This window comes from Solanum tuberosum, unplaced genomic scaffold, assembly GCF_000226075.1.
Source record: "Solanum tuberosum cultivar DM 1-3 516 R44 unplaced genomic scaffold, SolTub_3.0 scf00032, whole genome shotgun sequence".
Taxonomy (NCBI): domain Eukaryota; kingdom Viridiplantae; phylum Streptophyta; class Magnoliopsida; order Solanales; family Solanaceae; genus Solanum; species Solanum tuberosum.
In genome coordinates, this window is record NW_006238958.1 from 2,113,266 (window position 1) to 2,124,428 (window position 11,163).

The 11,163-nt window shown below is 33.2% G+C and overlaps 2 protein-coding genes across 3 annotated transcripts; both read left to right on the forward strand.

Annotated features, from left to right (window-relative positions):
- The first annotated feature begins 473 nt into the window (after positions 1 to 473).
- LOC102579494 (U-box domain-containing protein 15) lies at positions 474 to 2,727 on the forward strand. The gene is made up of 4 exons (XM_006342187.2): positions 474 to 728; positions 960 to 1,076; positions 1,157 to 1,582; positions 1,663 to 2,727. The coding sequence occupies exons 1-4, from the start codon at positions 495 to 497 to the stop codon at positions 2,719 to 2,721; spliced, it is 1,836 nt and encodes a 611-aa protein (XP_006342249.2). The 5' UTR covers positions 474 to 494; the 3' UTR covers positions 2,722 to 2,727.
- Positions 2,728 to 5,787: 3,060 nt separating this feature from the next.
- On the forward strand, positions 5,788 to 10,314 carry LOC102597921 (uncharacterized). Of its 2 annotated transcripts, none has more exons than XM_015306433.1 (4): positions 5,788 to 5,917; positions 7,718 to 8,438; positions 8,637 to 8,720; positions 9,936 to 10,314. In XM_015306433.1, exons 2-4 carry the CDS (start codon positions 7,739 to 7,741, stop codon positions 10,034 to 10,036), a joined length of 885 nt encoding a protein of 294 aa, XP_015161919.1. In that variant the 5' UTR covers positions 5,788 to 5,917; positions 7,718 to 7,738; the 3' UTR covers positions 10,037 to 10,314. The 2 variants fall into 2 exon arrangements, with proteins under 2 accessions (XP_015161919.1, XP_006342133.1); XM_006342071.2 differs by having other exon boundaries at positions 5,789 to 5,917; positions 7,687 to 8,438.
- The last annotated feature ends 849 nt before the right edge of the window (positions 10,315 to 11,163 follow it).

Genomic DNA, 11,163 nt, shown 5'->3' on the forward strand with positions numbered 1-11,163 from the left:
TAATCACTATATCCACCTCATAAGCTAAATTTATCTAGTAAATTTTCTATTGCATATATAATTGCATAGAGATAAAATTTCATGAGATAGTATTTTAAGTTAAGCCGTAAAAAGTGACATGTCGTTTATAGCTTAATATAGTAAGGCACTATTTTCAAAGGCGCATAAATTTTGTTTTTTTTTTCTGTCAAATTTAGACCGTATGTAACGCGTCGAATTTTGAGATTGACCGAAAAGGAGAAAAATCAAATCCAGAAAATTAATTTCCTCGAAATTATTAGGGTTTTGATTTTTCTATCCTCCATGAAACAACCTATAATTTATTGAATCCAAAATTCACATTTTGGAGGGATTTGGTTTTGTTTCTTGGAGGTTTTCAAATGGTATCAGCTGGGGAAAAAGATATTGAACAAGGGTTTAAAATGGATGAAGAAAATGATCAATCAAATCAAATTACAACTCCTATTGATAAAAGGGATTTGGTATATGAACTTATGGGTATAATTCATATTATAAGTTCTTACGCAGAATTTAGGAGGACTCAAAGAAAGGAAAGTCGTAATCTTGTACGTAGGATGAAACTTTTATTACCCCTTTTAGAAGAAATTCGAGATTTCGAAGGAAAAATACCTGAATCAGGTGTTCAATGTTTGGTGAAAATGAAGAAGGCATTTCATTCTGCTAAAAAATTGTTAAAAACTTGTCATTGTGGTAGCAAGCTTTACCTGGTAATTAATTCTATCTTTAATTCTGTTAGTATCATCGTTATGTTAATATGTGTGACCGTCCTATCTAAAACCATACTTTAGTCATTACTAAATTATATTATGTCCCTTACCTGATTCTGTTTCTTGAGGTTTTGGCATGTGTGTGTTCACCTAGTTTAAAAGCTTAAGCTAGTCTAGAAATGACGATATTATATGTTTCTGGGATTGATTTTCTTGGTTTTTCGTATGCAGGCTTTGGAAAGTGAGTCTGTTATAAGGAGATTTCATTCTGTATATGAAAAATTAAGCCAAACTTTGGATGGAATGCCTTATGAAGAACTTGGTATTTCAGATGAAGAGAAAGAACAGGTCAGTTTAGTACGAAGAAAAATGTTTTCCTAGAAAATAAGTGGTTTTCTTACTTATTTTCACGGTCTGATACTTTTCAGGTGGAGTTGATGATCATTCAATTTAAAAGGTCTAAGAAACGAATTGATACTCAAGATATGGAACTCGCGATGGATTTGATGGTTTCATTGTCCACGGAGAATGATCGAAATGCAGATAGTGCTAGTATAGAAAGGCTAGCGAAAAAACTGGAATTGCATACAGTTGAAGATCTAAAAGCTGAAATGATATCAGTTAAAGAAGTTATCAAAGAAAGACGATCACATAATGCTGAGAACACACAACGAATCGTTGATCTTCTAGATAAATTGAAAAAATTAGCAGGTATGGAAGAAACTGGTCCTTGTGATGAGCCTGTTATGCCTAAAGCTCTTGAGAAATCAACGTCGATAGCTATACCAAACGAGTTTCTTTGTCCTATCACATTACAGATTATGGCTGATCCGGTTATTATCTCAACAGGACAGGTGAGTAAATTTGTTGATTATACCAAACGAGTTTCTTAGTGAAGTGTGACTAACTTCTTTTCACTTGCGATCTTTTGCAGACGTATGAAAGAGAGAGTATACAACAGTGGTTGGATTCAAATCACCATACATGTCCGAAAACGGGGGAAACTTTGACACATTTATCATTAGCACCAAATTTTGCTCTAAGGAATTTAATTGAAGAGTGGTGTTTGAAAAACAACTTTCAACTTCCAGCAAAAGAGGCTCCAATGAACCCCGAAAGTCCTTCTGCTGGAAGTGATGAAAAGCTATTGTCGTTGATTAAAGACCTGTCTTTTAGTCATTTAGAAGTGCAGAGAAAGGCTGTAACAAAGATCAGAATGCTTTCGAAAGAAAATCCAGAGAAACGAACATTGATAGCTAATTATGGAGGAATTCCACCACTCGTGTTGCTACTTTCCTATCCAGATTCCAAAATCCAGGAACATGCTGTGACAGCTCTTTTAAACTTGTCAATCGATGAATCAAACAAGAAACTTATATCCAGAGAAGACGCGATTCCTGAAATAATTGAGATTTTGCAAAATGGAAGTGTTGGAGCTAAAGAGAACTCTGCAGCAGCATTGTTTAGCTTATCAATGCTTGATGAAAACAAAGTAGCTATAGGTTCGTTAAATGGCATCCCTCCGTTGATTGATCTGTTAAAAAACGGAACAATCAGAGGGAGGAAGGATGCTATTACTGCACTTTTCAATCTATGTTTCAACCATGCTAACAAAAGTATCGCGATCCAAGCTGGGATTGTAGCACCATTACTTCAACTACTAGAAGAAAAACACTTAGACATGGTTGATGAGACATTGTCAATATTGTTGATTCTCGCGACTCATCCAGAAGGCAGACAGGTGATTGGAAAGCTTTCATTCATCGAAACACTTGTAAATTTGATGAAGGATGGCACTCCCAAGAACAAGGAATGTTCTGTGGCTGTGCTTTTCGAGTTGAGTACCTATAATTCAAATCTTATGCTTGCTGCCCTTCAATACGGCGTGTATGAATATCTAGTAGAGATAGGTAAGGAGGGAACTGATCGCGGCCAAAGGAAAGCAAAATCAATACTACAACTTATGACCAAAACTGAGCAGATACCATATTGACAATGCAAAGTCTGCTTTGCATTTGGCTTGTTCATGTAGGTCGACTTGGATCCATGTCCAAATTAACGAATATATATTTGTTATATATATATATTATATAATGTAAGAAAAAGAGAGAAAACACGAGTGCTAATAGAACTCGTTGAAGGGTTGTGTCTCTTCAGAAAAGATAAAAGAAGTCCTAACGGAAACTCTGTGAAGAACTTTCTGCAATGATTCAAGGCAAAGTTAGAAGAATTTTTGCAGGAATATTTCTACTTGTAATCCAAGTATGATCATAGACTATGTTACTCGGACTTTTCAAAAATGTTGACAGGTGCATGTCAGGTACTCCAAAAAAATTAGTGCATTTTGGAGAATCTGACACGGGTGCAACAACAATTTTGAAGAGTCAGAACAATATAGATCATAGATTGTGAACTTGCATTACAATCTAGTGTTGATTAGATGGATGTGATTGTTTTTATATGACTAATGAAAACAAATCAATGGAGAATCCTGGGAGAATGTGTGTTGTTGAGATTGTAAATATTGTTTTAGTTCTCCTTGTACATTGTTTTTTCTTCTTTTCCTATTGAAAGCTTGTAAATTATTAAATAAAAAAATCAAACCCCTTGAGAAAATCTCATTTATTTTTATTTTTATGCTACTATTGATTTTGCAGCAAATATGAGAACAAATCATTATATTTATCAAGAACAATACATCGATCGTTTGGTTGGTGGGATAAGAAATTCCAAAATATTACATGTAATTATTTTAACCTGCGTTTGGTAATACGTATTATTTAGTCTCAGGATTATTTTATCCCACGAAAACGTTTTGTTGACACATTGTGATGAAAGTAGAGTTACAAGTACAAATAACTCCAATATCAAAATGAGTTGTAGCTCATTGTTTAATTTTGGTAAATTCAAGATTTTATTAACATTAATAAAACAAGTCTTAATTATGATATTTCATTTAAAAATTCAAAAAAACATGGAGATGTAACATTGCTAAACATAAGTGAGCTACATTTTGAGCACCTCCAAAAGCAAAGACGATTACAAAACTTAGAGTCAACGAATTTAGAACAAATATGATCATATCTACATAATATATAGAGGGTAATATAGATATACTTATAACCTAACAACAAGACACAAAATTTTGAAAAGTTAATAAAAAAGGAAAAACAATTAGGCAGTTTGGTATGGAGAGTTTGGAGGCTAAATTATGGTACTGTTTTAATATTAACAGTTTGATGTTTTGACTTTTGAGTATTGATAAATGACAATAAAAATGGAAAATATATTAATTGGTCGAAAACCACTCTCAATTTAAATATTTAATTAGTGCAACCAATTAAATGTAACTACTATTCACGTATATGTGATTCTATATACGTTACAATATATATAGACATGAAGTTTAATTGAACAAAATACTTTTAATATAGGTTATAAATAGTATATAACTATGCGAAAAAATTTATATAGTTTTTCTTAAAGAAAAAAAAATGATCAAAGATTGTAATAACATCAAGTGGTAAGAATTTAAGTTTGACTCATCCAATTAATTTAAAACTTGAATTCGATTCTATCCGATAACTATGATAGCATGAGATACCATATACATGATAGAATAGTCGTGATTTTCGTGAATTCGATATATATTTCAGTGAAAGATAACATATACATGTTAGAATAGTTGTGGTTCCAGTGAATTCGATATCTATTTCAGTGAGAGGTAATATGTACAATTGTACATGTTAGAACAATCGTGGTCCTCGTGAATTTGAAATTTGTATTAGCGTGAGATAACATGTACATATTAGAATAGTTGTAGTCCTCATGAATTTGAAATTTATATTAGCGTGAGATAACATGCACATGTTAGAATAATTGTGGTCCTCGTGAATTTGAAATTTATATTAGCGTGAGATAACATGCACATTATTAGAATAGTCGTGGTCCTCGTGAATTTGAAATTTGTATTAGCGTGAGATAACATATACGTATTAGAATAGTCGCAGTCCTCGTGAATTTAAAAATTGTATTAGCGTGAGATAACATGTACATGTTATAATAATTGCATTCCTCGTGAATTTGAAATTTATATTAGCGTGAGATAACATGTACATGTTAGAATAATTGCAGTCCTTGTGAATTTGAAATTTATATTAGCGTGAGATAACATGTACATGTTAGAATAGTCGCAATCCTCGTACATTTGATATCTTTATTAGTGTGAGATAACATGTACATGTTATAATAATCGTGGTCCTCATTAATTAGAATTAGTATAAGACAACATGTACTGGTAAGAATAGTTGTGATCCTCGTGATTCGTGAATACGTATAAGTAGACCTGAACATAGTCCCAAATTTAAAAAGGAATCGATTCACACGAAAATAGTAACCAGACCTATATTGCTCAAATTTTCAAAAAAACTAGATAGGTCTGTGGCAAAAACAATAATAATTCACCAACAACTTTTAAATCGAAAATCTATCAAAAATAATCTCTCTACTCCACCAATATAGAAGTAAAGTTTATATACATACTATTTTTTTAAAATCACACTTATAAAATTCATTAATTATATTATTATTGTTATTGTAGTTGTTCACCAATAGTTAACAGACTATTCTACAATTAAAAAAAGAGTTTCATTTAAAGAACATTTCTCTTGCTTTCCCATTACTGTAAATAAATAATAATAAAAAGACAAAAGAAGTCACTAAAGTCTTGTGAATCCATCAAATTCTGGTCAAAGATCATGTCAATTCAAGTAAATTAACTACTTTTAGGGGCATTTTTAGGAAATACTCAATTTCCTCCCATTATTTACTCGTCTATTATATTAAAAATATATTTTACTTTTAATTATTACTTTTAATAAATCAAGACAAAATCATATTTTTATTCTCTACAATAATTATTTATTTTCTAAATTAGAGAATATTATGTAAAATTTATTTTTTTAAGAGACGCGTAAAGTTTAAAGTGGACTTGTTTGGTAAAGGGATAAAGTCTTGTAGATATTTATGATGATTTTTTTTAATTAATAAATGAAATAAAATTCTGCAACTTATTTATTTCTTAGGAAGTAGTAATAAATATTTGGAGCCAAAGTTGCCTCTTTTGAAACCCCTCTCACTGGCGCCGTCTCTTCGTCTTTGCTCACAGTTTCTGATTTACACCTTTTACAGTAAGTATTATTTCAGCAATTTCACTTTTTTTGAACGATATATCAACCAAAATGTTTCGATCTTTGTTGCCATAAACCTTTTTTTTTTTTTGAAATTTGAAATTTTTTAATGTAAATTATATGAAGAAAATTGAAAAATGTGTTTTTTAATTCGTCATTCATGGTTATCTGCGAAAATTGATGATTTTTCGAGGTGGGTTTTGGTTTTAAACGAAGATTTAGTGGATTAGCTTTGTTGGGGTTGTTTATGGGTATTGGAAATTGAAGTAGATTCTTCTGGGGTAGCTGGGTGCACAAAGCATCCCGCGTTAGCAAGGTTGGGGAAGTAGATTGTGTATAGCAGAATTCATGGGTTTAATTTTGGTAGTGGGTATGAGCTTTGGGTTTTCCCTTTTTGGAGTATTAAGTAAAAAATAATTGGTCTTAAGCTGAATTTTAATTTTTTGAAATTTTGTTTGCTGTTCATCATCTTATCGAAATGGTTTGTGGGTATTTGGCATTTTTGTTTGTTGAGAAATGTTTTTATCTATTTGATGATATTTGTTTATAGATAGGAAATGTATGTTCATTTTTTACCTTAGATGTAAAAATTATGGTTTTGAATTTGTGTTGAAGGAGTCTGTTAAATATTTTGCTACAGATCTGTATTTGCTTAGCCATACATTTATTGTATGAGTTAGCTCTAATGAATACTTTTTGGCTTTAGCTTTATAGTAATTTTATGTACTTCTTTTACTCATGGAATTGGTTTTCAATCATTGTTCTTGAAATAGTTATAATGCTAAGGGTGTGTTTGGGATGAAGAAAAATGTTTTTTTTTTTGGAAAAAAGTGGTTTGGAAAAAAGTGGCTTTTTAAACTTATTTTCTAGTGATTGGTAAGTAGGCAAAAAATATTATCCCAAGAGCATTTATATGTAATATAGCTAAACATATGGAGTAGGATAGGGTGTTGGAGGTAGGATGGTCAAGGGATGGGGGTTGGGACCGTTGGTGAGTGGAAATGAACTTGAAATGTCACTTATGTAACTTGTTTACTCTATTGCCATTAGGGAAGTCATTTTCCTCATTCTTTAAGGACCTTGTTTTCCTAGAGAAAATGTTACCAATCATGGGAAAATTGAAAACATTTGATAACTTGTTTTTTTTATATAAAGTACTAGATGATAACTTCTTACAAATGAGTGGTGGGGTATATTGGCTTCTTTATCTTCTTACCAAGACATTCATCAGTGGGTCTTTCTCCTTTGTACTGGTTCTGTCTCTTTTGTCCTCTTACACAGGGAGCTGATGAAATCTACTATGGAGTGACTGATTTGTATATTTACTACTTCACTTTTGGACCATACAAACAAAAAAGTATAAGCAATTATATTTCAGCTGATGCACTGGTTTTTTCTCTTTCAGAACATCTCTTGTTATCTCATTCGGTAGCACCCAAAATATAGTTAAAGGAATTGAGTTATGTATCTTTCTGCTAGTTTTTGGTGTCTTCCCGTCCCTCCATTTGTCAAACATTTGTATAATATCTCCTGGAGATACCATTTAATGTAGTATTGTTTTTTGTAAGAATAAAGTCCACTTCCCAGGTTGCCTTGCAGTGTATAAAATATGATTTACTTACATCTTTTTCACATAGGTAAAATCTGTTAGCGACACCTCTTTCCCAATTCTGTTTTTTTTTTTGTCTTTCTACCATCTTCTTCTTCGAGTCTTCGTAACACTAAGGTAGTGGAGTATGATATATTTTTCATCTTTGCTTTCTGATCAGGCTTCATTCTGATAATTTTCTGCCTCCGAAGGGTATTGAGAATAATCTCAAAATGATCAACTCTGAACCCCTTCATAATGGTGTGACCACTGGTGGAACTGGTATGCCAGCGTTTGATAAGCAGCTTCCTGGTGTAACAAGAAAGACAGCTTTGAGAGATGTGCAGAATCAAAAAAGCAGCTTGATGAGTAACCATCAAGAAAATTCACATCTTTTAGGGGTAAGACCCATTGCAGATCCAACTAGGGTATGTGGAACTAAGAGGCTTACACCTGAGCGTCCTTCAAATACCAATTCTAGCATATCTTTGAGCAGCAATGGTACAAATGACAATATACTTAATGCTCGACGAAGATTTGATCTAGAACTAGGTAAAGGAAGACTTCAGAGCAATGTGGACAAATTTGTGGAGGCTACTCACTCAAAGAACCTGAGTCAGTTGCAGAGGATAATTCCTCAAAAACAAAATCTACAGAGGGAAGGTAGTAATGGTCATCCTCCTGTAGCATCACCAAAGCATTTGACACCTATGATGACATTTTCTCATGGTGGACCATCAATTCCTAATTCTCTTGGCAAGGCTGCTAACAACTCTCATGCTGTTCCAATTGATTCTTCTAAGCTTTCTCCCCAGCCAATGCGTACTTTGGATGTCAAGGTGGATGAAGATCAGAAATTGACAGAACATTTCATTCGTCTGCAGAAGTTCCTGAAACAGTGTGATGAAGCAAACCAAACAGAATACCTTCAGCGTGAGTCTTAGAGTTTTGTTACATAACTTATAAGCAGTTGACTAATTTCATTTTGACTCCTTGTTTATGCTGTTTGTATGATTTGTGTTTCTATCAGTGCTTTTGCATTTGTCACCACCTGAGCTTAGCAGACATGTTTTGTCTAGTTTCATTTTGACTCCTTGTTTATGCTGTTTGTATGATTTGTCTTTTTGTCAGTGCTTCTACGTTTGTCACCACCTGAGCTAAGCAGACATGCCGTTGACTTGGAGAAAAGGGCTATCCAGTTGACAATAGAGGAAGGTAAGCTGACAATGAACTGTTGGTTTTTTTTCCTACCCTTCATAGATGGGAGTTTCTGAATGGTTCATATGTTTAGATGTATGCATGTATAATGAAACTTCACTTCTTAGTTGCGAATAAACCCTTGCTTGATTTGGTGAACGACTGCCTTGTATTGATATGTGTATTTATATGCTACCTCCATTTCAATTTGTTGTCTTACTTTTCTTTTTAGTCCGTTTCAAATAGAATGTCTCTTTCCCTTTTTGATAACTCTTTCATTTCAACTTTCTATGTGACCTATTGAAGACCACAAGATTAAAAGATATTTTGGTACATTCAAGATGTTTTTTAGTTTAAGACCACAAGATTCAAAAATATTCTTTATTTTCTTAAACTCCGTGTCAAGTCAAAACCAGACAAACAAATTGAAATGGAGAGAGCATGTCTTTATGACTATCTGTAAAAAAGTGTGGCTAAGTCTGAGTGGACTTTATTCAAGGTTACTAAAGTCCTTGAATCTCCTCTTGGATTTTGGTAGATGTTGTTACATTGGCTAGTTGAATCAAGCACCCAACACTCTCCAGTGCATGACATGTTATTATATATTCTAATTATATCAGGAAGAGTATTTGCTCAACTTCTCATGCTTATATTAGAGGTTGACATCCCCTTCCACATCCTTCAGTGGGAATATGATCTACTTGTGTGGGGAAGCTGTATGCAAGATGTACCTCCCCTGCCTTAGGACCAAGGGCGGAGTCAGGTGGGTCGAGGGGTTTGGATGAACCTGTTTATACTTGATCAAAGTTATTTTTCATTGTATACATAGTAGATATTGCACCCCCTTTGGCTTCTTCGTGTGTTTACTTCTTTACATTTTGAACCCCCCTTAGTGAAAATCTTGGTTCCGCCACTACTTAGGAGGTGATCCAATTGAAACACACAGAATGAGAGTCTGGAGGTAGGTACTCAGCCATCTTATGTGCACAATGTGGAAGTCCGAGTACAATAAGGTTTCAAAGCTTACATAATCGCCACTTGCTTCAAATGAGTCAAGAGTGAGTCTTTAAGCCTTGAACCTAACTACCTTGCGAGTTGTTTATTCACACTAATGGTATCCCTTCGTTGTTGGTAGTTGTAAACATTTTCCAGATCTGTTGAGAAAGTACAGGTAAAAGTGACCAACACAAGAACATTTCAGTAAAACTTCCCTTTTCTCTATGTTTAATGCAGGAAAGGAGATGCAACGAGTGAAGAACCTCAATGTTTTGGGAAAATCCGCCCTGTTTTCCAGCTTAACTCAGACAGTTCCCTTAGTCCCGACCAAGAAATGATGAGCACGAAGCTAATGGCAATAATTCGTGTTGCACTGATGCAATGCCTGCTTTCAGCCTTGTACTCCACAGGGTACAAGATCTTGAGCGGAGGCTATTGGGCGTTGGCTTCTTTAGACATCTAGTCTTTTTTTTTTATAGTAAGCTTTTTCCTTTTGATTAGCTAGCCCTCTAGAGATCAAGAAGTTATCAAACACTGTACTTTGGTATTCTTTTGGGTATAAGCAGTTCATACTATCTGTACATTGTTCCATCTACATATTTGAAGTTTGCAGATTCTTGATGGGGTAATATAAAGTAAAGTTATATACACCGACGGTAGTAAAGAACAACATTTATGCAGTTAAAACTAATTAATAGTCAAATGCTGGTAAATGTCAACACTAGTATAGGTTGGTAAAATGGAAAAGCTAGTACCAATTGTTATTAGTATGATATACAAGTGAGGCTTGAACAAGGAGAAGTATATATGAACTTTATTTCTATCTTTTAAGGTAGAAAAATCTATTTTTGATTCAAGAAAAATACAAGGTGGAAAAGATAGTAGCTTGTTGAATTTGGTCAAATAACATTATAGCAAGATTGGGGAATAACAGATTTTTTAAAGATCTTTCTAAATATAATTTCTTTATTATCGTATTCATTTTCCTTACATATTTCGATTCGCTCTACTTTGAATCTAGGGTTTATAGAAATAAGTTCTAAACTTGCATAAGATAAGAATAAAGTCTATGTATGTTCATACGACCTTTTCAGACTTTGTATGTTATTGTGATTGTGGTGTAATATAAAAGATATGAAACAACATTTTAAAACAAAGTTGCCTATTTTACATCCTTTCCAATGATTTGATTATTCTCGAATTAAATTTGTTGTACCTATTTACCTAAAGGGTAATGCTAAATGGCCAGAAAAAATTGGCCAGAATTTGGCCAGAAAGGCAAAAAGACTATAATATCCTTATTTTAATTTTTGCATTTATTCCATCATACTTTTCCCTCCAAAACAAAAGTAACTTTTTTCTATTTCCCAAACTCCTTGAACTACTAAAATACAAACTTTTTGGCTACCAAGGGAAATAAAAGTGTTTTTGTGTATATTTATGTGTGTATAGTTCATTCGATTTA

Coding starts and splice junctions, on each gene's coding strand:
- LOC102579494 (XM_006342187.2), top strand. CDS start 495: ATGGGTATAATTCATATTATAAGTTCTTACGCAGAATTTAGGAGGACT. Junction 729..959: donor GTGGTAGCAAGCTTTACCTG/GTAATTAATTCT, acceptor TTTCGTATGCAG/GCTTTGGAAAGTGAGTCTGT. Junction 1,077..1,156: donor CAGATGAAGAGAAAGAACAG/GTCAGTTTAGTA, acceptor GATACTTTTCAG/GTGGAGTTGATGATCATTCA.
- LOC102597921 (XM_015306433.1), top strand. CDS start 7,739: ATGATCAACTCTGAACCCCTTCATAATGGTGTGACCACTGGTGGAACT. Junction 8,439..8,636: donor CCAAACAGAATACCTTCAGC/GTGAGTCTTAGA, acceptor TCTTTTTGTCAG/TGCTTCTACGTTTGTCACCA. Junction 8,721..9,935: donor CCAGTTGACAATAGAGGAAG/GTAAGCTGACAA, acceptor TGTTTAATGCAG/GAAAGGAGATGCAACGAGTG.